The 27903-nt window shown below is 49.1% G+C and overlaps 1 protein-coding gene across 1 annotated transcript; it reads left to right on the top strand.

Annotated features, from left to right (window-relative positions):
- Nucleotides 1–538: 538 nt before the first annotated feature.
- On the top strand, nucleotides 539–24390 carry LOC119943448 (NADH-cytochrome b5 reductase 2). Its single transcript, XM_038764432.1, has 9 exons — nucleotides 539–622; nucleotides 6387–6533; nucleotides 9754–9826; nucleotides 13764–13870; nucleotides 15080–15209; nucleotides 15711–15794; nucleotides 19636–19721; nucleotides 21646–21745; nucleotides 24090–24390. The coding sequence occupies exons 1-9, from the start codon at nucleotides 608–610 to the stop codon at nucleotides 24260–24262; spliced, it is 915 nt and encodes a 304-aa protein (XP_038620360.1). The 5' UTR covers nucleotides 539–607; the 3' UTR covers nucleotides 24263–24390.
- The last annotated feature ends 3513 nt before the right edge of the window (nucleotides 24391–27903 follow it).

Genomic DNA, 27903 nt, shown 5'->3' with positions numbered 1-27903 from the left:
AGGGGGCTTGTCCTGTAGGGAATGGGGCGTGCCCTGTGGGAAAGGGGGCTTGTCCTGGAGGAAAGGGGGCTTGTCCTGTAGGGAACGGGGCGTGTCCTATAGGGAATGGGGCGTGCCCTGTGGGAAAGGGGGCTTGTCCTGGAGGAAAGGGGGCTTGTCCTGTAGGGAACGGGGCGTGTCCTATAGGGAATGGGGCGTGCCCTGTGGGAAAGGGGGCTTGTCCTGGAGGGAATGGGGCGTGCCCTGTGGGAAAGGGGGCTTGTCCTGGAGGAAAGGGGGCTTGTCCTGGAGGAAATGGGGCCTGTCCTGTAGGGAATGGGGCGTGCCCTGTGGGAAAGGGGGCTTGTCCTGGAGGGAATGGGGCGTGCCCTGTGGGAAAGGGGGCTTGTCCTGTAGGGAATGGGGCCTGTCCTGTAGGGAATGGGGCGTGCCCTGTGGGAAAGAGGGCTTGTCCTGGAGGGAATGGGGCGTGTCCTGTAGGAAGGGGGGGATATCCTGCGGTTAAGGGGGCGTGCCCTGCGGGCAGGCGGCGTGTCTTTCCCGGGATCGGAAGCTCCAGGTCCGGCCGCGGCCGGTGCCTTCCCAGGCGGGGCGGGGAGCGTCCAGTATGGAGCCCAGTCTGGTAAGCGCCTCCCGCCCCCCCCCTCCCCTAGCTCCTGCCCTCGGACCCCCTGCTCCTTTAAAAAAAAAAACACCAAACAAACCGGATTCACTTCACTTTCTGAGCCTCAGTTCCCTCATCTGTAAAATGGGGATGAAGACTGTGAGCCCCACGTGGGACAAACTGATCACCTTGTATCCCCCCAGCGCTTAGAACAGTGCTTTGCACATAGTAAGCGCTTAACAAATGCCATCGTTATTATTATTATTCGTTAAGCGCTCACTAATCAATCAATCAATCGTATTGAGCGCTTACTATGTGCAGAGCACTGTACTAAGCGCTTGGGAAGTACAAGTTGGCAACAAGTAACTAAGTAACCATTCTTTCAGTCGTATTTATTGGGCGGTGTGCAGAGCACTGCACTAAGCGCTTGGGAAGTATTTCTATCTTCTAGACTGTGAGCCCACTGTTGGGTAGGGACCGTCTCTATATGTTGCCAACTTGTACTTCCCAAGCGCTTAGTACAGTGCTCTGCACACAGTAAGCGCTCAATAAATACAATGGAATGAATGAATAAATCTGTTCTGACGGTTTTGACACCCGTCCACATGTTCTGTCTTGTTGTCTGTCTCGCCCTTCTAGACTGTGAGCCCGCTGGTGGGTAGGGACCGTCTCTGTATGTTGCCAACTTGGACTTCCCAAGCGCTTAGTACAGTGCTCTGCACGCAGGAAGCGCTCAATAAATACGATTGAATGAAGGAAGGAAGGAAAGTACAATTCGGCAACAAAGAGAGACCGTCCCTACCCAACAACGGGCTCCCTGTCTAGAAATGATAGTATTTGTTAAGCGTCTACTACTTGTACTTATCTACTATTCTCCTTCCCTTCCCCACAGCACCTGTATATATGTATATATGTTTGTACGTATTTTTTTACTCATTTATTTATTTATTTTATTTGTACCTATCTATTCTATTTATTTTATTTTGTTAGTATGTTTGGTTTTGTTCTCTGTCTCCCCCTTTTAGACTGTGAGCCCACTGTTGGGTAGGGACTGTCTCTAGATGTTGCCAATTTGTACTTCCCAAGCGCTTAGTACAGTGCTCTGCACATAGTAAGCGCTCAATAAATACGATTGATGATGATGATTTTGTTAATATGTTTTGTTTTGTGGTCTGTCTCCCCCTCCTAGACTGTGAGCCCGCTGTTGGGTAGGGACCGTCTCTAGATGTTGCCAACATGGACTTTCCAAGCGCTTAGTACAATGCTCTGTACACAGTAAGCGCTCAATAAATACGATTGAATGAATGAATGAATGTGTCTGTTGTTGGGTAGGGACCGTCTCTATATGTTGCCGGCTTGTACTTCCCAAGCGCTTAGTACAGTGCTCTGCACACAGTAAGCGCCCAATAAATACGATTGTTGAATGAAAGAATCCCCTTTTCCTCTCCCCCTCCTTCCCCTCCCCACAGCACTTGTATATATGTATGTATGTTTGTACATATTTATTATTCTATTTATTTTATTTGTACATATTTATTCTATTTATTTTATTTTGTTTATATGTTTTGTTTTGTTGTCTGTCTCCCCCTTCTAGCCTGTGAGCCCGTTGTTGGGGACGGACCGTCTCTAGATGTTGCCGACTTGGACTTCCCAAGCGCTTAGTACAGTGCTCCGCACGCAGGAAGCGCTCAATAAATACGATTGAATGAATGAAGGAAGGAAAGTACAATTCGGCTACAAAGAGAGACCGTCCCTGCCCCAACAACGGGCTCCCTGTCTAGAAATGATAGTATTTGTTAAGCGTCTACTATGTGTCTGTTGTTTGGTAGGGACCGTCTCTATATGTTGCCGACTTGTACTTCCCAAGCGCTTAGTACAGTGCTCTGCACACAGTAAGTGGTCAATAAATACGATTGAATGAATGAACAGTTATTACTCTATTTTACTTATACATATTTACTATTCTATTTTATTTTGTCAATATGTTTTGTTTTGTTGTCTGTCTCCCCCTTCTAGACTGTGAGCCTGCTGTTGGGTAGGGACCATCTCTATAGGTTGCCAACTTGTACTTCCCAAGCGCTTAGTACAGTGCTCTGCACACAGTAAGCGCTCAATAAATACGATTGAATGAATGAACGAATCTCCCCCTCTAGACCATAAGCTCGGTGTGGGCAGGGAACCCTGTCTACCAACTCCGTTCTATCGTACTCTTCCTCATGCTTGGTACAGTGTTTTGTTCACAATAAGCGCTTAATAAATACCATTGATTGATTGATTGATCCACCCAAACTCACATGTGAGCTTATTGTGGACAGGGAACGTGTCTATTATACTGTACTCTCCCAAGTATTTATTTTATTTTGTTAATTTGTTTCATTTAGTTGTCTGTCTCCCCTCTTCTAGATTGTGAGCCCGCTGTTGGGTAGGGACCGTCTCTATATGTTGCCAACTTGTACTTCCCAAGCGCTTAGTACAGTGCTCTGCACCCAGTAAGCGCTCACTAAATACGATTGAATGAATAAATAAATGAAAGTGCTTAATGCAGTGCTCAGCACACAGTAAGCGCTAAATAAATACGATTGACAACAACCCGCAGAGGGAACTGTATATATCTGTAATTTATTTATTATTTGTTTATCTGTTTATTCATCTTAATTCATATCTATTTATTTATTCCTATTAATGTCTGTCTCCTCCTCTAGACTGTAAGATCATTGTGGGCAGAAATCAGTCTGTTGTTCTGTTGTACTCTTCCAAGTGCATAGTACAATGCTTTGATGATGATGATCATGATGGCATTTATTAAGCACTTACTATGTGCAGAGCACTATTCAAAACGCTGGGGAGGTTACAAGGTGATCAGGTTGTCCCACGGGGGCCTCAGAGTCTTAATCCCCATTTTCCAGATGAGGTAACTGAGGCACAGAGAAGTTAAGCTGCTGTGGCTCAGTGGAAAGGGCCTGGGCTTTGGAGTCAGAGGTCATGGGTTCAAATCCCAGCTCTGCCAACTGTCAGCTGTGTGACTTTGGGCAAGTCACTTCACTTCCAGTTACCTCATCTGGAAAATGGGAATTAAAATTGTGAGCCCGTCGTGGGACACCCTGATCACCTTGTAACCTCCCCAGCGCTTAGAACAGTGCTTTGCACATAGTAAGCGCTTAACAAATACCAACATTATTATTATTATTATTATTAAGTGACTTGCCCAAAGTCACACAGCTGGCAATTGGCGGAGCCGGGATTTGAACCCATAACCTCTGACTCCAAAGCCCCGGCTCTTTCCACTGAGCCACGCTGCGGTTTGCACACAGTGAGCGCTCAAGAAATATGAATGAATGAATGAGGATTAAGACTGCGAGCCCCATATGGGACAACCTAATCACATTGTATCCCCCCAGTGCTTAAAACGGTGCTTCATACATAGTAAGCGCTTAACAAATACCATAATTAATAATAATAATAACTGCTCACAGGGTCCACCAGCGTAGATTCAGACCCTCCCACCCCCCGACCCATGGGGCTTGCCCCATACTGGACTTATTCTGTGGACCAGACCAGCCTGGACTTCAGATTTGGGGTCTTGGGCAGTCATCGCTTTCTCCTGGTGTCAGTAGAAGGTGAGGGGAGCTTAGGAGAGTCTGTGTGTGTCTTAGACGCCAGGCTCACTGTCCTGGGGGCCGGTGGGCCATAGCAGATGGGGATCGAGCCCTTCTCTCTTAAGCACTTAGTACAGTGCTCTGCACACAGTAAGCGCTCAATAAATACGATTGAATGAATACCCCCCGGGCGAGGAACGCTGACCTGGGCTTTAAGGGAGTTGCAAAGACCAGATATGTCTCCCTGAGCTTCCTGGTCTAATGATGATGATGATGGTATTTATTAAGCGCTTACTATGGGCAAAGCACTGTTCTAAGCGCTGGGGCGGTTACAAGGCGATCAGGTTGTCCCATGGGGGGCTCACAGTCTTAATCCCCGTTTTACAGATGAGGGAACTGAGGGCCAGAGAAGTTAAGTGACTTGCCCAAAGTCGCACAGCTGACAGTCGGTGGGGCCGGAATTTGAACCCATGACCTCTGACTCCAAAGCCCGTGCTCTTTCCCACTGAGCCACAGGACAGATTCCCTCGTTTCAGAGCCTTATTTAAGGCACATCTCCAGCGTGGCTCAAAAGAAAGAGCCCGGGCTTGGCAGTCAGAGGTCATGGGTTTAAATTCCAACTCCGCCAATTGTCAGTTGTGCGACTTTAGACAAGTCACTTAACTTCTCTGTGCCTCAGTTACCTCATCTGTAAAATGGGGATTAAGACTGTGAGCCCCCCTTGGGACAACCTGATCACCTTGTATCCTCCCCAATGCTTAGAACAGTGCTTTGCACATAGTAAGCACTTAATAAATGTCATCGTTATTATTATTATTATTATTAAGAGGCCTTCTCTGACTAAGCACCCCTTTCTTCTCCCACTTCTTTCTGCATCACCCTGACTTGCTCCCTTTATTCATCACCCCCTCCTAGCCCTACAGCACTTATATGCATATCTGTCATTTATTCATTTCTATTAATGTCCATCTCCCCCTCTAGACTGTAAGCTCGCTGTGAGCAGGGAATGTGTCTGTTTACCCTTCTATTGTACTCTTCCAAGCGCTTAGTACACTATTTATTGAGTGCTTATTGTGTGCAGAGCATTCATTCATTCAATCATATTTATTAAGTGCTTACTGTGGGCAGAGCACTGTACTAAGCGCCTGGGAAAGTACAATACAACAATCAACAGAGACATTCCCTGCCCACAATGAGCTCATAGTCTAGAGGAGGGGAGACAGACATCAATACAAATAAATAAAGTGACAGATATATATATAGATAGATAGATATATCCGTGAGCCCCACGTGGGACAACCTGATCACCTTGTATCCCCCCAGCGCTTAGAACTGTGCTTTGCACATAGTAAGCGCTTAACAAATACCATCATCATCACCATCATCATCCTAAATATATATACGTGCTGTGGGGCTGGGAAGAGGAGGAAGAGAAAAGGGAGCAAGTCAGGGCGACACAGAAGGGAATCGGGGTGGGAAAGTACAGAGTACTGTACTAAGCACTTGGAAGAGTACAGTAGAACAATAAGCAGACCTATTCCCTACCCACATCGAACTTACAGAAGGACTGACTGACTGACAGATGGAAATATCCAAGAACTGACCACCCTGAACGGTCAATGTGGGGGGTCAGTGGAGTTTTCTGGCTGGACTTGGGAGTGAAGGTGAGAGGGTCCCATTTCCAACCTCGGCCTGCTTTTTCTTTCTTCTTCAAATGCCGTTTCGCTGTTTCTGACCATAGCAGCTTCACAGACACACCCTCTTAGAACATCCCATCTTCTGCCATAAAGTCGTTCTGGTATATGTATCCAGAGAGTTTTCTTGGTAAAGATACTATTGCTTTCTTCGGCTCTGTAAAAACTCGAGTCCCTGCCATTGTTTTTGATCGATGTTTTGATCACTCGATCTTCCACCTTTGACTCTTTCCCACGCCGCCGCTGCCCAGCACCGGTGAATTGACTTTGTCTGAAACTTCGGCTTAGACCTTTCCGTTACGGGTAGCCCTATATGGCATAGCTCTAAGCTTTATCATCAGATGCCCACTCTCCTGCCACGGCAAGGCGTCGATTCATTGGAGAGAGATTTTGCTTATGCTCTGTCTAATTTCCCGTGAGCCGTTGCCGATCGGCCCCGGCTCCCACTGTGTGAGCGTCGATGAGTAAGATTGGTTATCTTTGTGCTTTTAGGATACCGCCCTTTGGATTTCCTTGGCAGTGACTGGGGTATCCATATTGCTGTTGGTCCTCAAGGCCATGGGGTCACCGAAGAGGAAAGATCCAGTGACGTTACTGGATCCCAACATCAAGTACCAGCTGCCTTTGATTGAGAAAGAGGTAGCCGCCCTCTGTTCTGTTTCCTCAGCCAGAAAAGGGTGTCTGGACAGACAGCTCCCCCGATGTTGCTCCGTGGACCCTGAACCTGAAACTTCTCTCTGGAAGCCGAGGCCAGGAAAGACAGTTGCTAGATGGCAGTGGAATTGGGCTAGGTCATGGCCCCAGGATGCATGGAGGAAACATGCGATCGTAATAATAATAATATTAATAATTGTGGTTTTTTTAAGTGCTTACTATGTGCCAGTCACTGTACTAAGCACTTGGGAGAGTATAATACAACGATAAATGGACAGATCCCCTGCTCACAGTCTTCAGTCTAGAGGGGGAGACAGACAATAAGATTAAATCAATCAATCAATCAATCAGTTACATCTATGTACACAAGTACTGTAAGGCTGGGAGGTGAATAAAGGGAGCAAGTCAGGGCAATGCAGAGGAAAGCAGGTGAAGAAGAAAGAGGGGCTTAGTCAGGGAAGGCTTCTTGGAGGAGATAGGCCTCTGAAACTGCTGATGCTATTTATTGAGCACTTACTGTCTGCAGAGCACTCTACTAAGCACTTATGAAAGTGAAATGCAGCAGAGTTGGTAGATACATTTTGTGCCCACAACGAGCTTATAGTCTAGACGGGGAGAGATAGACATTACCAGATGCCCGGGTTCTCGTGGCCTTGGGTTTCCTTGAGTTGGTTTTGAATCTGCCAGGCTGAAGCTCCAATGGGTGCTTGGGTGCCCCTCATTTATTCATTTATTCGATCGTGTTTTTTGAGCGCTTACTGTTTGCAGAGCACTAGACTAAGTGCTTGGGAAGTACCAGTCGGCAACATATAGAGACGGTCCCTACCCAACAACGGGCTCGCAATCTAGAAGGGGAAAACAGACAACAAAACAAAACATGTAGACAGGTGTTAAAATCGTCAGAATAAATAAAATTATTGCTATATGCACATCATTAACAAAACAGAGTAGTAAATATGTACAAGTAAAATGAATAGAGTAATAAATCTGTACAAATATATACAAGTGCTGTGGGGCGGGGAAGGAGGTAGGGCGGGGTGGGGATGGGGAGGAGAAGAGGAAAAAGGGGGCTCAGTCTGGGAAGGCCTCCAGGAGGAGGTGAGCTCTCAGTAGGGCTTTGAAGGGAGGAAGAGAGCTAGCTTGGTGGATGTGTGGCAGGAGGGCATTCCAGGCCAGGGGAAGGACCTGGGCCGGGGGTCGACGGTCGGATAGGTGAGAACGAGGCACGGTGAGGAGGTTAGTGGTGGCAGAGGAACGGAGGGTGCGGGCTGGGCTGGAGAAGGAGAGAAGGGAGGTGAGGTAGGAGGGGGCAAGGTGATAGACAGCCTTGAAGCCGAGAGTGAGGAGTTTTTGCTTGATGCGTAGGTTGACAGGCAGCCACTGGAGATTTTTGAGGAGGGGAATGACATGCCCAGAGCATTTCTGTACAAAGATAATCCGGGCAGCAGAGTGAAGTATAGACTGAAGCAGGGAGAGACAGGAGGACTGGAGATGAGAGAAGAGGTTGATGCAGTAATCCAGTCGGGTTAGGATGAGAGATTGAACCAGCAAAGTGACGGTTTGGATGGAGAGGAGAGGGCGGATCTTGGCGATGTTGCGAAGGTGAGACCGGCAGGTTTTGGTGACAGTCCTGAGGCATTAGGATTTGAGGGTCAGCAATCTACTTCTCGATTCTGGAGCTGCCAGTCGAGTCCCTCTCAAACCGCTGCAGAACCGAATCCTTGGGGTCCATGCCTCTTATTTTCTTGAAGCTGAGTGGTCTGGTGGAAAGAGCATGGGCTTGGGAGTTAGGGGACCTTGGCTCTAATCTCACTGCCACCACTTGTCAGAACTTGCCAGGCCACTGTCGGTTGTGGATGAGGAGGGCCCAGGCGGTCTGTGTAGCTGAGTGCCGGGGGCGTGTTTAGACGTGCCCAGGGGTTCCTGCGCTTGGTATGTAAGCTTGCAGGACTTGGCAGCTCTTCAGTAGTTTCCCGGCCCTTACCCCAGTCCTAGAGCCAGAGCGAAGCTGTTTCAGAAGGACCATAAAGGGCCATGTCGTGGAGCCCGGCAGATCCCACGAAAGCCCCCACTCCCACCTTTTCCTCTTCTCCCTCTCCCTTCTGTGTCACCCTGACTTGCTCCCTTTATTCATCCCCCCTCCCATCCCCTGCAGCACTTATGTCTATATCTGTCATGGATTTATTTAAATTCATGTCCATCTCCCCCTCTAGACTGTAAACTCGTTGTGGGCAGGGAATGTGTCTGTTATACTGTTCTATTGTACTCTTCCAAGCGCTTAGTACAGTGGTTTGCACCCAGTAAGTGCTCGATAAATACTATTGACTGACTGACGGACCTATGGGATACAGCTCTCAGCCCATGCTGCTTGCTCCCTGCAATGACTTGTTGTGATTCCTCCCAGTGATCCCTAGCGCTCAGTACAGTGCTCTGCACACAGTAAGCGCTCAATAAATATGATTGAATGAATGAATGAAATGCTTCCCCCACCCTCAAAATGACTCAGAAGGACCTGGGTTCTAATCCCAGCTCCGCCCCACTTCTGCTGTGTGACCATGTGCAAGTCACTTCACTTTTCTGGGCCTCAGTTACCTCACCTGTAAAATGGAGATTAAGCATGTGAGCCTCATGTGGGACAGGGACGGTGTCCAACCTGATTAACTTGTATCTACCCAGAGCTTAGAACAGTTCTCAGCACATAGTAAGTGCCTTGCAAGTACTGTAATTATTATTTCGGCCTTCTACCCAGACGTGTTGGGCGGGAGTTAGTGAGCTCCGGTCTCTCTGTGGAACTGGAGAATGGGCTAGAGCTGTGGGAATTCTCCCAGCGTGCCTCCGAACCCTTGCCATCTGGGAAAAGTGAAGGGGACATTTGGGGACCCACAACTCAATGTTTCCTCTCTCATCGGCTCAAGGGGTGGGTCTCTGGCACCTGAATCTCTGCCCAAATCGAGACTTCGTGCTTTACCCCTTCCCGTCGGTCCTGGGGACGGGTGGGGATGGAGTGGGGAAGAGTTCCAGTGATCCCACCTCGTGGGGAACCCTGAGCCCTGACCCCGAGCTTGCCCCAACCCGGACGTGAGGGTCTGAACTGGAAATGAGGAGCAGCAGGTCCGGGGCAGGGGCACGCGTTAGACTGACCAGGTCAGCCAGGACGTCCCCCCTGCAGGAGCCAGCCGATCAGTGTTCTCTGCTTGTTTTCTAGGAAATCAGCCATGACACCAAGAGGTTCCGGTTTGGCCTTCCGTCGTCAGATCACATCTTAGGGCTCCCCATCGGTAAGGCGTCCCCGGGGGCTGGGACCAGACGACTCCCCGTTTTCTGGGGGAATCCAGACAGGGGGAGCAGAGCGAGTGAGAAACCATTGGAGATAAAAGTTCGAGGCGCTTTCCTCATCAGACCTTCTCCCCGAGCTGGTCGTGAGAAGAAAAATGATTCTGCGCTAGGCTTCCCGCTCTTCTTCCCTCCCTGCTTTCCTGCCCGTCCTCCAGAGGTGGGAATGAGGAATGAATCAGCCAAGAAGAGGAGGCGGGGATAATGAGGGGCTTGGTCCCCCGGGGGACGGATCATGAGCCGATGGGTTCGTGACAGAGCCGGTGGTGATGTGAGATTCCCGCGCTGTGGTGTAGAGGCAACCGCCCTCAGAGAGGATGCGGTGCCAGGGGAAGTCGGGAACAGGCAGGCAAAGGTGAGGAGCTACACGTGTTGTCACTGGCAGCCTAACTATCATCATCAATAGTATTTATTGAGCGCTTACTATGTGCAGAGCACTGTACTAAACGCTTGGGAAGTACAAATTGGCAACATATAGAGACAGTCTCTACCCAACAGTGGGCTCACAGTCTAAAAGGGGGAGACAGAGAACAAAACCAAACATACTAACAAAATAAAATAAATAGAATAGATATGTACAAATAAAATAAATAAATAAATAAATAGAGTAATAATTAGAGCCCCTCACCCTCCTGCAGCTCCCTCTGGACCTGTGACCAGGCTCCCCTTAGGCCATGTGGACAGCCTGGGGGACCTTGGACTGGACTCTGGGGTGGAGGTGATTGTACAGCCCAACCCTGGCCTCTGGCTGGCTCTCCCTCTCTCCACCCCCTGCAGAGCCTCTGGGGCCCACACTCCGTCAATCGATCGATCCCAACAGTAATGATAACAATAATTATGGTATTGTTGAGCACTTTACTATGTGCTACGTGCTCACTAGAGAAGCAGCGTGGCTCAGTGGAAAGAGCCCGGGGTTTGGAGTCAGAGTTCATGGGTTCAAATCCCGGCTCCGCCCATTGTCATTTGTGTGACTTCGGGCAAGTCACTTAACTTCTCTGTGCCTCAGTTCCCTCATCTGTAAAATGAGGATTAAGACTGTGAGCCCCAAGTGGGACAACCTGATCACCTTGTATCCTCCCCAATGCTTAGAACAGTGCTTTGCACATAGTAAGTGCTTAAAAAATACCATTATTATTATCATTATGTGCCAGGCACTGTACTAAGCGCTGGAGTGGATACAAGCAAACTGAGTAGGACACCATCCCTGTCCCACATAGGGCTCACAGTCTCAATCCCCGTTTTACAGATGAGGGAACTGAGGCACGAAAAGTCTCTGGATACACATTCCAGAAAGACTTAATGGCAGAAGATGGGATGTTCTGGAGGGGGTGCGTCCGTGGAATCGCTATGTATCGGAAACGACTCGATGGCATTTGAAGAGAGAGAGAGAATTGAGGCCCAGAGAAGTGAAGTGATGTGCCCAAGGTCACACAGCAGACAAGTGGCAGAGCTGGGATTAGAACCCATCCCAGGCCCGTGCTCTATCCATCACACCATGCTGCCTCGTAGTAGCAGTAACTTCCATGGTGCATGTAGAGCACTTTACTAAGTGCTTGGTATAGTGCAGTAGAATTAGAAGGTGTGAACCTTTCCCTCAGGAAGTTTATGCTCTAACAAGGGAAAGACCCTAAATAAATTATAGACGGGGGAAGAATAAAATATATAAGATAGATAGAAGTGCTAAAAGGGTTGTGAGAACTTCTAGAGAGTAAGCCTGGTATGGGCAGGGATTCTCTCTCTTTATTGCTGAATTGTACTTTCCAAGCGCTTAGTATAGTGCTCTGCATACAGAAAGCACTCAATAAATACGATGAATGAATGAATAAACTTGGGAGGATGTAAGCAGGAGGTCCGCGGTGGGAAAGATGAGAATGAGGCACAGTCTTTTAGACTGTGAGCCCACTGTTGGGTAGGGACTGTCTCTATATGTTGCCAACTTGTACTTCCCAAGCGCTTAGTACAGTGCTCTGCACACAGTAAGCGCTCAATAAATACGATTGATTGATTGATTGAGTAGGTTGGCTTGAGAGAACATAGAGTCGGAGCTGGGGTGTAGTGGGAGAAGAGAGCGGTTTACTGAGAAGCAGAGAGCTGATAGCCGTGAAGCCATACAGTCCTTATGACTGCCCCACCTCCAGGGTAGTGTCTGTGACTCAGGGCATAGGTGTCACTCCATCAATCGAGGTGCCCGCTGGCCATTAGGGAGAGAGCCCTTGGTCAGTCAGATTGTTGGGAAGCTCCTTGAGGGCCGGGATGGTGTCTTCTCCCCCCATTGCCCTCTCCCCAAGCGTCTAGTACAGTGCTCTGCACCCAGGAAGCTCAATAAGTACCATTGATTGATTGTTATTTGACCACCATGCAGACTCCATCCAGAGTCAAACTGATATTTAAGGACCTTTTATGGATACTCATTCCCCTCCTTGTTGTCTCCCTTAATAATAGTAATAATAATGATGATAATAATAATAATAAATGACATTATTATTATTATTATGGTATTTGTTAAGCGCTTACTATGTGTCAAACAGTATTCTAAAGACTGGGGTAGATGCAAGCTAATCAACTTGGACAGAGCCCCCGTCCCACATGGGACGTACAGTCTATAATCCCCTTTTTACAGATGAGGTAACTGAGGCCCAGAGAAGTGCAATGACTTGCCCAAGTTTATACAAAAGGCAAGTGGCAGAGCCGGGATTAAAACCAAGGTCCTATTGACTCGCAGGCCTGTGCTCTATCCACTAGGCCATTTGCCTAGAGAAGCAGCTTGGCTTAGTGGAAAGGGCATGGGTTTGAGAGTCAGAGGATGCGGGTTCTAATCCTGGCTCCACCACTGGTCTGCTGTGTGACCTTGGACAAGACACTTAACTTCTCTGTGCCTCAGTTACCTCATCTGTAAAATGGGGATTAAGACTGTGAGCCCCATGTGGGACAACTTGATAACCTTGTATTTACCCCAGCACTTTGAACAGTGCTTGGCACATAGTAAGTGCTTAACATACCATCATTATCATTCTCCCCCCGGCACTCCTTCAGCCCCCGGGCTGGGCCATGGCCCCCCGCAAAGTTTGCATGCAGAATGAAAACAGAATTAGGTCATGGGTTCTAATCCCAGCTCCCCCACATGTCTGCTGTGTGACCTTGGTCAAGTCACTTAACTTCTCTGCCTCAGTTACCTCATCTGTAAAATGGGGATTAAAACTGTGGGACAACGTGATCACCTCGTATCCTCCCCAGCGTTAAGAACAGTGCTTCGCACATAGTAAGCACTTAACAAATGCCATCGTTATTAGAAAGCCGGCAACCTCAGTTTGGATTTGAAGCAGGATGGTATAGTGGATAGAGCACGGGCCTAGGAGCCATGGGTCCTAACCCCAGCTCTGCTGCTTGTCTGCTGTGTGACCCTGGACAAGTCACTTTACTTCTCAGTTACCTCACTGATTCTCAGGTACCTCAGTTACCTCACTGATTAAGACTGAAATGTCCTCTCCATCTCCCCCACCTTACCTCCTTCCCTTCCCCACAGCACCTGTATATATGTATATATGTTTGTGCATATTTATTACTCTATTTATTTATTTATTTTACTTGTACCTATCTATTCTATTTATTTTATTTTGTTAGTATGTTTGGTTTTGTTCTCTGTCTCCCACTTCTAGACTGTGAGCCCAATGTTGGGTAGGGACTGTCTCTATATGTTGCCAGCTTGTACTTCCCAAGCACTTAGTACAGTGCTCTGCACACAGTAAGTGCTCAATAAATATGATTGATTGATTGATTGACTGTGAGCCCCATGTGGGGTAGGGATTGTGTCAAAACCGATTTGTTGGTATCCACCCCAGCGCTTAGTACAAATGCCACAATTATTGTTATTTCTGTGCCTAGGTCAGCACGTGTACCTGTCCGCCAAGATCCTGGGCATGCCGGTGATCCGGGCCTACACGCCGGTTTCCAGTGACGAAGAGAAAGGCTCCGTGGACCTCGTCGTGAAGGTGAGGCCTGCGGTCTCCGGAACGCATCAGCTCCCCAGGAAGGGACGCCCGGCCCGAGGGCCGAGCCCTTAACTTGGCCCGCTTGTTGGCTGGCTGAGCCAACAAGCTCAGCCAGCTGGGATTCGAACCCAGGTCCTTCTGACCCCCAGGCAGGCTGTGTGATGATGGTGGAGAGACGGCATCACAGGTTCAGACTAGGCCCTTCCCGCTCCCTCCTCCGGAAGAGACATCCAGCCCGGCAGAGGGGTTCTAGCAGCCCGTTCTGTCTCCTTGGCCGGATTGCAGGGAGAATGGAGCTTTTTTTTTTTTTTAATAGTATTAATTAAGTACTTACTATGTGCCAGGCACTATCCTAAGTGCTGGAGTAGATACAGGCCAGTCAGGTTGGACACAGTCCATGTCCCCATGGGGCTGACAGCCTTAATCCCCGTTTTACAGATGTGGTAACTGAGGCAAAGAGAAGTGAAGTGACTTGCCCAAGGTCGCACGGCAGACGGGTGGCGGAGCTGGGATTCGAACCCAGGTCCTTCCGACCCCCAGGCCTGAGCTCTATCCACTAGGCCGTGCTGCTTCTCAGAATTGCCTGAAGCCTCCTTCTACTCTTTATTTATATTAATGTTTGTCCCCCCTGCCCCTTAGACTGCAAATTTGTTGTGGGCAGGGAATGGGCCTGTTTATTGTTGTACTGTACTCTCCCAAGTGCTTACTCCATAAGTGCACAATAAATATGTTTGAATAGCTGAGCGAGGAGGGTTTAGTGCTGCTGTCTGCTCTCAGCTCGCATCCCCTTCCTACTCCCTCCTTCCCCTTACTCTGTGCCGAATGAGCTGGTGGAGGATGTGTTTGGAAAGGGAGCGGTTTGGCTCAGCTCACCTCCTGCCTCCTCCGGAGACCCTCTGCCCGGCTAACTTCGCCATTCTGGAGATGGCGGCCAAGCCAGGAGCTTAGGTCACTCTGGGAGAAGCAACGGTTTGGCCCTCCAGGGTCTGCTCGGCTCCTGGGCTCCCGGAAGCATTTTCCCTCGGTAAACTACCCTGACCCGCTCCGTCCCCGGGGATACCGGGACCCCGGCCTGCCCCGGTCCGGGTGGTGCCCGCCGCCTGTCGGAAATGAAAGGGGGGGGTGAACTGAGCGTTTCCGGGCTCTGGTTCCCCCGGGGAGGTGGTGACGGTGGACACGGCAGCTCCCCAGGCCCGCTGGGTTTTCCAGGTCTACCACAAGAACGTGAACCCAAAGTTCCCCGACGGGGGAAAGATGTCGCAGTATCTGGACGCCATGAAGATCGGGGACACCATCGACTTCCGGGGGCCCAACGGCCTGCTTGAGTACCTGGGGAAAGGTATGGGGCCTTCTCCTCCATGGTCGGGGTGCGGGGATTTTCTGACAGGGTGCTGGGGGAGGCTCCCTCCTTTTGGGAAGGATGTTTCCGGGTGCTGGGCTAACCGCTTGACTACCCCACCTGTGGTAGGAGACATAGCATTTGTCGAGAGGCGGGGCACTGTACGAGTTGCGTGGGAACTACAGAATTACCAAGTGACCTGTTGCCTTTCCACAGGAAGCTACCACTCTAACTGGGGGTGTTGGTGGGGGCTGGACAGGAAATGAGGTCCTCGGTGGCCCAAATTACATTATCCCTTTCCCTCAATGAGGAAAGCCTGTTCCCCACGTCCCGGGTCTAGTCCTGGACTGCCTGAGACTCTGTTACAATCTGTGGACAGGGATGAATGGGGTGGGCTAATGCCCAGCCCGACCTGACCCTCCTTCTTGCCCTCCAGCTCCCGCCAACTTGGCAGGGCAAAGTGGGGCACTGGATGCCACACGGAATCGCTTCTGTTCCCAGGGCAACTCGCCATTAGGCCTGACAAGAAGAGCGAGCCACAGGTGAAGATGACCCAGCACCTGGGCATGATTGCCGGCGGGACAGGTAGGCCCTACCCACCGCTCGCTGCTCCGGCCTGCCCAAGAAGCAACATGACCTAGTGGAATATAATGAGGGCCTGGGTTTCAGGAGGACCTGGGTTCTAATCTCGGCTCCCCCACTTTCCGGCTGGGTGACTTCGGATAAGTCACTTCGCTTCTCTAGGCTTCAGTTACCTGATCTGTAAAATAGGGATTAAGACTGCGAGCCCCACGTGGGACACAGATTGTGTCCAACCTGACTAGCTTGTATTTACCCCAGCACTTAAAACAGTGCCTGGCACATAGTAAGAGCTTAACAAATTGCATTATCATTATTATTATTATTTCACAAAAAAAGCTCCTGGGGTCCACAGGGGGAACTTGGGCAAGGGACACTCCTGTAGAGCCCTTCCCAGAACTTGTGTATCGGATTAAATACTGAGGCCCGTGGGGCCCTGGTCCCTGAAGTGTCTTGGGGAAAGACTGGGTGTCTGTCAAGCGCTTAGTACAGTGCTTTGCACATAGTAATCGCCCAATAAATATGATTGAATGAATGAATGACACCATGTGGTGGGCAGTGAGGGGTGGTTGCATGTTCAGATCTGCTCCGGGCAGGGGGCGAGGTGGTGTCTAGCATGTGTGACTGTGACGTCACCATGCATGTATCGCAATCCCTGGGATGACAAATCTCAACAGCCCCTAGCTTCCTTGCGTGTTGTGCATACCCCCTAGACTGCAAGCTCGACGTGGGCAGGGAATGTTCTGTTTATTGTTGTACTGTACTCTCCCAAGGACTTAGTACAGTGCTCTGCACACAGTAAGCCCTAAATAAATACGATCGAATGAATGAGTGAATACCCAGCCCTGCCCACCCAGGCAGCGAGGTCCCCTGGGACCCACAGATCGGCTTCCCCCTCACTAGCCCTCCCCATTTTCCTCTTCTGGTTCTCCTGTCTCTCTGACTGCTCCATCTCAGTCTCTTTCACATGCTCCCCTTCTGCCTCCCACCCCCAAACTCTGAGGGTCTCTCATGGTTCAGTTCTAGGTCCCCTCCCTTGGAAAACTCATTCGCTCCCATGGCTTCAACTACCATCTCTAGGTGAATGGTTCCCAAATGTACATCTCCGGCCCTGATCCCTCTCCTTGTCTGCAGTCTCAGATTTCCTCCTGGCTTCAGGACATCTCTACCTGGATGTCCCACCAACACATCAAGCTAAACGTGTCCAAAACAGACTCCTTATCTTCCCACCCAAACCTTGTCCTCCCTCTTATCCTTCCCATCACTGTAGACAACACCACAATACCTCTTTATCTCACAAGTCCATAACCTTGATGTTGTCCTTGACTCATCTCATTCACACGGCACATCATAAGTGCTTAACGAATACCATAATTATTATTCAAACTATATATTCAGTCTGTCCCCAAATCTGTAGGTTCTACCTTCACAACAATGCTGAAGTCCACCCTTTCTTCTCCACCCAAACTGCTACTAACCAGATCCATGGCATCAGCCTCCTTGCTGACCTCCCTGCCTCCTGTCTCTCCCCACTCCAGGCCATACTTCAGTCTGCTGTCCGGATTATTTTTCTTCAAAAATATTCAGTCCATATCCTTCCACTCCTCAAGAACCTCCAGTGGTTGCCCTTCCACTTCTGCATCGAACAGAAGCTCCTTACCTTCAGCTTTAAAGCATTCAATCAGCTCGCTCACTCCTACCTTTCCTCACTGATTTCCTTCTATAACCCAGCCTCCACACTTCACTTCTCTATCACCAGCTTGCTCATTGTGCTTTGATCTCATCTGTCTTGCTGCTGCTGATGCCTGGCCCACATCTTGCCACTGGCCTGGACAGATCATCACTCTCCCCACCTTCAAATTCTAATTAAGATCACATCTCCTCCAAGAGTCCTTCCCTGATTAAGCCCTCATTTTCCCCTACCCCTCTCTCTTCTGCATTGCCTATGCATTTAGATCTGTACCCTTTAAGCACTTGATAGTAACCCCATCCTCAGCCCCACAACACTCATGTTCACATCTATAAATTATATATTATGAATTATTTATTCATATCAATGTCCGTCACCCCCTCTAAACTCTAAGCTCGTTGTGGGCAGTGAATGTGCCTGTTTATTGTTATATTGTACTCTCCAAACCACTTGGCACAGTAAGCACTCAGTAAATACCAGCGATGGTGATGATGACAGAAGAGCAGCGTGGCTCAGTGGAAAGAGCACGGGCTTTGGAGTCAGAGGTCATGGGTTCTAATCCCAGCTCTGCCAGTTGTCAGCTGTGTGATTTTGGGTGAGTCACTTCTCTGTGCCTCGATTAACTCATCTGTAAAATGGGGATTAAGACTGTGAGCCCCCTGTGGGACAACCTGATCACCTTGTAACCTCCTCAGTACTTAGAACAGTGCTTTGCACATAGTAAGCACTTAATAAATGCCATTATTAAGAGGCTGAAGTGTTCTTAATATTAAAAATGGTGGTATTTGTTAAGCGCTTACCCTATACCTAGCACTGTGCTGAAGGCTGGAGTAGATACAATATATGTAGATCTGACACAGTTCCTGTCCCCCGTGAGGCTCCCAGTCTAAGTGGGAAGGAGACCAGACAGATTATCCCCATTTTACAGATGTGAGAACTGAGGCACAGAGAAGCGAAGTGACTTTGCCCGAAGCTACGCAGCAGGCAGGTGGTGGAAACGGGATTAGAATCCAAGTGTCCTGACACCCAACCTTGTGTTCTTTCCTTTAGGCCATGCTGCTTCTTGCCCTACAAAGGAGATGGAAGCGGGGCCAAGCAACCTTGTATGTGTTTTTGAGTGTGTTTTGCAGGGACCGAACACCTCATAGGGGTGTGTGTGTGTATTTTGCAAGGGCCAAGCACCCTTACATGGGTGTGTGTTTGTGTGTGTGTGTTCCCCATGGGCAGGGGAGATGTCACCTAGCATTTCGGTGGCTGCAGAACTGCCAGGGCCAGGGACTCTGCCAGGCTCACTGCAACATAAGGAGGACCGGAGGCACAGGAGTCGACAAAGAGCCGACAAAGGCCGAGGGAGGCGTCTGAGACGTGCTCTATTGGGCTCAGCGGCCTCCCTCCACCTCCCTCCTTTCCATCATCATCATCGCTGGCATTTATTGAGTGCTTACTGCGTGCACAGCACTGCCCTAAGCACTTGGGAGAATATCACAATAAACAGACGCATTCCCTGCCCACTACGAGCAAATCTCTGCCTTTGACCCTGGTCATTCATTCATTCATTCATTCGATCATATTTATTGAGCGCTTACTGTGTGCAGAGCACTGTACTATCTGGGACAGGGGCCTCACGCCGCAGCCAACGCTCCCCTAAACGCTCCGTGTGCCTCCTCTTGTTGTCTGTACATATTTACTATTTATTTTATTTTGTTAATATGTTTTGTTTTGTTGTCTGTCTCCCCCTTCTAGACTGTGAGCCCGCTGTTGGGTAGGGACCGTCTCTAGATGTTGCCAACTTGTACTTCCCAAGCGCTTAGTACAGTGCTCTGCACACAGTAAGTGCTCAATAAATACGATTGAATGAATGAATGTACTAAGCACTTGGGAAGTACAAGTTGGCAACATATAGAGACGGTCTCTACCCAACAATGGGCTCACAGTCTAGAAGTGGTCACTGGATTTGACCCCCCCCCCCCCACTCTCTGCCCCTAGGGTGTCTTTTATATTTATATATATGAGAATTGGTATAAATATACATATATATACACCATAATTATATATATAACATATATATATATATATATATAACAGAATTGGTAGACATGTTCCTCTGTGGCTTTCCCACTGGGCCAATGGATGTCCTGCTTTGTGTCTCCCATCTAGGGATAACTCCCATGCTGCAGCTCATTCGCCACATCACCAAAGACCCAGACGACAGGACCAAATGTTCTCTCATTTTCGCCAATCGGGTTAGTTCCTCATCATCCCATGCATGTCCCAGTAGCGGGATGAGCCGTGGGCCTAGCCCAGTGTGGCTTTCTTTCTTCATTCATTTATTCAATCGTATTTATTGAGTGCTTACTTTGTGCAAAGCACTGTACTGAGCGCTTGGGGGAGTACAATAAACAGACACATTCCCAGACTTAGTTCCAAAGGGCAGCAGTGTGCCTAATTATTTGTACATATTTATTCTATTTATTTTATTTTGTTAATATGTTTTGTTGTCTGTCTCCCCTTCTAGACTGTGAGCCCACTGTTGGGTAGGGACCGTCTCTATATGTTGCCAACTTGTACTTCCCAAGCGCTTAGTACAGTGCTCTGCACACAGTAAGCGCTCAATAAATACGATTGAATGAATGAATAGTGGAAAAGAGCATGGGCTAGTGGGAATCATAAGACCTGAATTCTGATCCCAGTTGTGACAGTTGCCTGCTGGGTGACCTTGGGCAAGTCACTTAATTTCTCTGGGCCTTGATTTCCTCAGCTGCAAAATGGGGAGTCAATACCTGCTCTCCCTTCCTCTTAGCCTGTAGCCCCATGGGGGCAAGGGCTGAAGCCTGGCCGGGGAGTGACCCCAAGGCTTAGTGCAGTGCTTGTCACATAGTAAGTGCTTTACAAATACCAGCATTATAAAAGGCACTGAGTGAAGTCAAAGCAAGACTGCCACTGATGACTTGGACCCCAGACCCGTTCATCCAATTGAATGGTATTTATTGAGCGCTTACTGTGTGCAGAGCACTGTACTAAGCACTTGGGAGAGTAAAATATAATAATAACAGACACATTCTCTGCCCACATTCATTCAATCGTATTTATTGAGCTTACACCCATGTGGAACAGTGTCCCTGGGACACTGGGAGAAATGTGGACTGGTTGTCCTTGGACCCCAAACCTCATGGTCCAGAAAGGGCTGACCAACAGCCCTGAGGCCACACAGGCAGGTTTTTCCTTAAGAGTCCAATCTCCTGAGGCTCCTCGATTGGTCCGACAGTTGGCTTGATTGACAGCTGCTGCTTGGGAATCAGCTTCTGAACCTCTTGTGGTTGTAGTGGGTTGAAAGATCAGAGCCCGGGATGGAGACTCCGTTAATGCCTAAATCGGGATGCCGGGCTGAGGTCCTTCTCAGCCTCCGTCTCAGCCCCTCCTTTCAAGGTGTGGTCCACAGGGCAGCTCACCTCTGACCTCTCCCAGCAAACCATAAGCGCTCTTCTCTTCCTCCGGTCCGTCTAGTCAGCTCAGTTCCTCTGCTGGGAGAAGCAGAGCCCAGGACTCCTGCCTCTCACGCGCCTCCTTTTTTTCTTAATGGTATTTGTTGAGCGCTTTGAGAAACAGCGTGGCCTATTAGATAGGGCATGGGTCTGAGAATCAGAAGGGCCTGGGTTCTAATCCTAGCTCCGCCACTTTTGTGCTGTGTATCCTTGCACAGATCACTTCACTTCTCTGGGTCCCACTGACCTCATCTGGAAAATGGGGATTAAGTCTGTGTCCAACCTGAATAGTTTGCATCTACCCCAAGCTCTTAGTACAGTACCTGGCACGTAGTAAGAAATATCAATTGAAAAAATAGATCTGTCCTATCTCAAATTATAGCTCGTATATTGATTCAGGTATAAAATTATGGGTTTGCGGTAGGGGGGCCTTGGGGAGGCAGGGAGAGCTGGCGTCTGAGATCTTGGGCTGCAGCCCTCTGAGGTAATTTGGTACAGATCAGAAACGCCTTTCAGTACCTTGGGAGATGGGACGTGGACCGTATCCAACCTGAATAATTTGTATCTATCCCAGCGTTTATTACGGCGCCTGGCACATAGTAAGCACTTAACAAATACCATTTAAAAAAAAGGGCTTCCTATGTGCCAGGAACTGTAGTAAGCACTGAGTGCTTGTTCCTCCCAGACGGAGGCGGACATCCTGCTGCGGGCCGAGCTGGAGGCCGTTGCCAAGGCCCATCCGGACAAGTTCAAGCTGTGGTACACCCTGGACAAACCTCCAAATGGTAACGGACGGAGTCTCTCTACCTATGCCCATGGGCTCCCCTTCTCTGCCCACCTCCTTGGACCCACATACCCCTCTGTTGGGTGGGGCATTCATTCATTCATTCAATCGTATTTATTGAGAGCTTACTGTGTGCAGAGCACTGTACTAAGCACTTGGGAAGTACCAATTGGCAACATATAGAGATGGTCCCTGCCCAACAGTGGGCTCACAGTCTAGAAGCAGCCAGATTAGCGGTTTTGGGGGGACAGCCCAGGCCTCAAACCTGTACCTCTAACTGCCCTGTTGGCTACTTGGAGACTCCTGAGACTGTAGAGTCCTTCCCAGAAGGGTGGGAGATTTTCTGGCTTTATCAGTCAGTGGTATTTATTGAGTGCTTACTGTGTGCAGAGCACTGTACTTGGTGCTTGGGAGAGTCCAGTACAACAATAAACAGATGCATTCCTGGGAAATAGATGCTGGATGTTCCAGTGAGGACCCGGGATTGATTGATTAGAGGAGACAGAGAGAGTTTGTGCCTCAGGCCTACTCTGTGAGGGTGCTTACTGGCCTTCATAGTGTTCCCGGCCCGGGGCAGCCAGACAGAGAAGCAGTGTGGCCTAGTGGATAGAGCCTGGCCTGGGGAATGAGGAGGACATGGGTTCTAATAATAATAATAATAATGGTGGCATTTGTTAAGTGCTTACTATGTGCAAAGCACTGTTCTAAGCGCTGGGAGGGATGCAAGGTGATCAGGTTGTCCCATGTGGGGCTCACAGTCATCATCCCCATTTTACAGATGAGGTAACTGAGGCTCCGAGAAGTTAAGTGACTTGCCCAAGGTCACACAGCAGACATGTGGCGGAGCCGGGATTCGAGCCCATGACCTCTGACTCCAAAGCCCGGGCTCTTTCCACTGAGCCACGCTGCTTCTAGTCCTGGTTCAGCCACTTAATGATAATAATAATAATATTTGTGGTATATCTAATGCGCTATGTGCAAGGCATTGATCTGAGTGCTGGGGTAGATACAAATTAAGCTGGGCATGGTCCTTGTCCCACATGAGGCTCACAGTCTAAGTAGAATTTAGAACTAAGGAGAAGAGGGATTGAATCCCCATTTTATGGAGGAGGAAACTGAGGCCCAGAGAAGTGAAGTGACTTGCCCGAGGCCACACAGCAGACAAGTGGCAGAGCTGGGATTAGAACCCAGGTCCTTCTGAGTCCCAGGCCCAGGCTCTAGCCACTAGGCAACTTGTCTACTGTATGACCTTGGGCAAGTCACTTCTCTGGGCCCCAGTGAATGCGGGTGAAGACTGTGAGCCCCATGTGGGACGTGGACTGTGTCCAACCTTGGAAGCAGCATGGCTGAGTGGAATGAGCATGGACTTTGGAGTCAGAGGTCATTGGTTCAAATCCCGGCTCCACCGCTTGTCAGCTGTGTGGCTTTGGGCAAGTCACTTCACTTCTCTGAGCCTCAGTTACCTCATCTGTAAAATGGGGATGAAGACTGTGAGCCACCCGTGGGATCACCTTGTAAACTCCCCAGCGCTTAGAACAGTGCTTGGCACATAGTAAGTGCTTAATAAATGCCATTATTATTATTATTATTATTATTATTATTATTATTACCTCAGAGCTTAGAACGGTGCCTGGTAGATAGTAAGTGCTTAACAATGGAATGCCCTCCCTCTGCCCATCCGCCAAGCTATCTCTCTTCCTCCCTTCAAGGCCCTACTGAGAGCTCACCTCCTCCAGGAGGCCTTCCCAAACTGAGCCCCTTCCTTCCTCTCCCCCTCGTCCCCCTCTCCATCCCCACCATCTTACCTCCTTCCCTTCCCCACAGCACCTGTATATATGTTTGTACATATTTATTACTCTATTTATTTCACTTATACCTATCTACTCTATTTATTTTATTCTGTTAGTATGTTTGGTTTTGTTCTCTGTCTCCCCCTTCTAGACTGTGAGCCCACTGTTGGGTAGGGATTGTCTCTATATGTTGCCAGCTTGTACTTCCCAAGCGCTTAGTACAGTGCTCTGCACACAGTAAGTGCTCAATAAATACCATTGATTGATTGATTGATTGAACAAAGACCATATTAAAAGAAAAGAGAAAGACTAGAGATGGGCACGGACATATCTGGGAGTGGTGAGTCCAGAACAGTGCGAGTCCAGAGCATGCTTCCTCACCCAGAATGGAGCAGGGCGCGTGGCTGGCTTATCCTCTCTGGCCCTGGGCCTGGACTTCCACTCCCCTGGGGCTCACGGGTGGCCAGCTGAGTTTGGAGCAGGGCTCCACGGGGGCCGCCGGAGCCGGGCCCCGTCCGGCCTGGGCCAACATCACCGTGGTCCCTTCTGCTACAGGTTGGGCCTACGGCTCCGGCTTCATCACCGCCGACATGATCCACCAGCACCTGCCGCCCCCCTCGACCACCACGTTCATCCTGCTGTGCGGACCCCCGCCCATGATCCAGCTCGCCTGCCAGCCCAGCCTGGACAAACTGGGCTACGGCAAAGACCGGCTGTTTGCCTACTAGCCCCCCGGGGACAGACTCCGAGGTACTCTCCTCCCCATGGCCAAAGCAAGGCCGCCCCGGGGTCTTGTGGGGACTCCCACGCCACCTTCCCCCACCCTGAGCCCGGGATATTAAATTGTGTCAAACAAGTTTCTGTTTCTGAGGGCGGGCAGGGAGGGGAGGTGTCAATGGCTCTGCCCCTCAAACGGCCCCCCAAATCTCATCCCAGGGAACTTCGGAGCAGGTAGTCAAGTCCTGCTGGGCCCTGAGGAGGAAATTTCTCCTTGAGAGGAAGTGAGGGGGCGTGGGAGGGAGTGAGCCCAGGCAGGGCGACTTTAGAGAAGCAGCGTGGCTCAGTGGAAAGAGCCCGGGCTCTGGAGTCAGAGGTCATGGGTTTGAATCCCGGCTCTGCCACATATCTGCTGTGTGACCTTGGGCAAGTCACTTAACTTCTCTGAGCCTGTTACCTCATCTGTAAAATAGGGATTATGACTGTGAGCCCCACGTGGGACAACCTGTTCACCTTGTATCCCCCCCAGCGCTTAGAACAGTGCTTTGCACATAGTAAGTGCTTAACAAGTGCCATCATTATTATTATTATTCTATATGCCACTAGGCCAAGCCAGTTTCTTCTGTGACTCTGGCCCATCCTGCCTGGGCTGCCCCTTTTTTTAATTTTTAATTTAATTTTGTATGATATTTAAGCACTTAGTATGTGTCAAACAGTCCTCCACTTGTCTGCCGTGTGACCTTGGGCAAGTCCCTTAACTTCTCTGTGCCTCAGTTACCTCTTCTTTAAAATGAGGATCAAGGCTGTGATCCCCACATAGGACAGGGACTGTGTCCAACCCAATTGCTTGTATCCCCCCACAGCACTTAGTACAGTGCCTTGCACACAGTAAGCGCTTAACAAATGCCATTATTTTTATTACTACAAGCTAATTAGGTCAGTCACAGTCCCTGTTCCACCCGGGGCTCACAGTCTAAGTAGGGAGAACAGGGATTGAATCCCCATTTTACAGTCGAGGCAGCTGAGGCACAGAGAAGTGAAGTGACTTGGCTAAGGTCACACAGCGAGAAATTGGCAGAGCAGTGGGCAGATCCTCTGACTCCCAGGTTTGTGCTCTTTCCCCTAGGCCATGCTGTTTCTCAGGGGATCCAGTTCTGAAGGGGTTTGTATCTGTCATCCCGTGCCGGGGGAAGCAGGGTTTAGCAAGGGTTAGAACAGCTGGGCCGAGAGCAAGGCAGTGAGTGGCAGCTACCACATCTCTGGGGATGGACGGTTGAGGTAACGCCACTTCCGGCAGAAAGCAATCATTTGTAGGAATCTTTCCCTTCCTTGGTGGACGGTTTCTTCCCTGTGGCCCAGTAATAATAATAATAATAATGGCATTTATTAAGAGCTTACTATGTGCAAAGCACTGTTCTAAGCGTTGGGGGGGTTACAAGGAGATCAGGTTGTCCCACGGGGGGCTCACAGTCTTAATCCCCATTTTACAGATGAGGGAACTGAGGCACAGAGAAGTTAAGTGACTTGCCCAAAGTCACACAGCTGACAATTGGCTGGGATTCGAACCCATGACCCCTGAGTCCAAAGCCCGTGCTCTTTCCACTGAGCCACACTGCTCAGTAGAGCATGGGGCTGGGAGTCAAAAGTACTGGGTTCTAATCCTGGCTCCACCACTTTGGCAAGTCACAACTCTCTGGGCGTCAGTTCCTTCATATGTAAAATGGGGATAATAATAATAATAATAATAATAGTATTTGTTAAGCATTTACTATGTGCAAAGCAATCAATCAGTCGTATTTATTGAACACTTACTGTGTGCAGAGCACTGTACTAAGCGCTTGGGAAGTACAAGTTGGCAACGTATAGAGACGGTCCCTACCCAACAGTGGGCTCACAGTCTAGAAGGACCGTTCTAAGCACTGGGGAGCTTACAAGGTGATCAGGTTGTCCCATGGGGGACTCACAGTTTTAATCCCCATTTTACAGATGAGGGAACGGAGGCACAGAGAAGTTAAGTGACTTTCCCAAAGTCACACAGTTGGCGGAGCCAGGATTTGAATCCATGACCTCTGACTCCAAAGCCCGTACTATTTCCACTGATCCTCGCTGCAGTGAGCCCCATCTGGGACAGGGACTGTGTCCAACCTGATTAGCTTGGATCTACCTCAGTGCTTAGTTTGCTGACTGGCACATTATTATTATCAAGTGCCGTCGAGTCATTTCCAATTGACAGCCATTCTATGGATATATTTTCTCCAGAAGGTCCTGTCTTCTGCTATAATCTGTAAACTTGCTAACGATTCTTCTGTTACCATTGTTATGGTCTCTAGCCATCTAGCTGCTGGTCTGCCTCTTCCACATTTTCCCTTGACTTTTCAATCAATCAATCAATCAATCAATCATATTTGTTGAGCACTTACTGTGTGCAGAGCACTGTACTAAGCGCTTGGGAAGTACAAGTTGGCAACATATAAAGACAGTTCCTACCCAACAGTGGGCTCACAGTCTAGAAGGGGGATGCTTTTCCTAGCATTAGTGTCTTCTCCAGAGAATTACTCCTCCGGATTATGTGTCTAAGTCAAGTCAGTCAGAGTCAGAAGTCATGGGTTCAAATCCCACCTCTGCCAGTTGTCAGCTGTGTGACTTTGGGCAAGTCACAACTTCTCTGTGCCTCAGTTACCTCATCTGTAAAATGGGGATTAAGATTGTGAGCCCCACGTGGAACAACCTGATCACCTTGTATCCTCCCCAGCGCTTAGAACAGTGCTTTGCACATAGTAAACGCTTAACAAATGTCATTATTATTATTATTATTATTTGGCCTTCCAAAGACTATTTTGGCTTAATTTGCTCCAAAATCCATTTGTTTGTTTTTCGGGCAATCCATGGTACTCGCAAAAACCTCTCCAACACCACATTTCAAAAGAATCGATGCTCTTTCTATTCTTTTTCACTGTCAAGCTTTCAGATCCATATATTGTCCCCGGAAACACCACATAGTAAGTACATAACAAATACCATTAAAAAAAGCTGTAAAAAGCCTAGTTAGGGGGGAGAAAAATGGAAGTGTCCCCGTCCTTTCCTGAGGGTTTTTATCTTTTTAGCTGTCAGAACATCTGGCTATCCTTTCCTCTGCCAAATGTAAAAGTCAAGCTTGGGGTTTTGCTGATTATCTTGTATTTATCCCAGTGCTTAGTATAGTAAGCGCTTAACAATTACTATTAAAAAAACGTGGGGGGCAATGCTGTAGGGGCCCTCACTCCTGTACTGGGCTGGGAATGGTTGTCCTGGGGCTGGTGGATCATGCCACTGTTGGAAGGGGGGGGTCTCTCCGTAGGCAGGTGCCCACCTGCTTTAAACCCCAGACAAGGACATGTCTTTAAAACCTGGAGTCACCTGAGTGATGAAAAGCATTCAGGTGGCCTGAGATCCGCTCAGCTGATCTGCCTCCTGAAGATCCTCTCTGCTGACTGTGCCTGGGGGAGAACAGCGTACAACCCCCTCCCCCACGTAGGTTTGGAGGGATTCCCCAACACCTGCCTCCTTCAGCACTTAGAACAGTGCTTAGAACAGTGCTTTGCACATAGTAAGCGCTTAATAAATGCCATTATTATCATTATTATTATTAGAAACAGAAATTCCTCACCAAGGC

This window comes from Tachyglossus aculeatus, chromosome 22 (genome assembly GCF_015852505.1).
Source record: "Tachyglossus aculeatus isolate mTacAcu1 chromosome 22, mTacAcu1.pri, whole genome shotgun sequence".
NCBI classification, from domain to species: domain Eukaryota; kingdom Metazoa; phylum Chordata; class Mammalia; order Monotremata; family Tachyglossidae; genus Tachyglossus; species Tachyglossus aculeatus.
Note: the sequence above shows the minus strand (reverse complement) of the source record. Positions and strands in the feature narration are given on the sequence as shown.

Bases quoted from the DNA above. Each gene is read 5' to 3' on its own strand.
- LOC119943448 (XM_038764432.1), top strand. The intron at 13,871-15,079 runs GTGAGGCCTGCG...TGGGTTTTCCAG, and splicing joins CCGTGGACCTCGTCGTGAAG to GTCTACCACAAGAACGTGAA. The intron at 21,746-24,089 runs GTAACGGACGGA...CTTCTGCTACAG, and splicing joins CCTGGACAAACCTCCAAATG to GTTGGGCCTACGGCTCCGGC.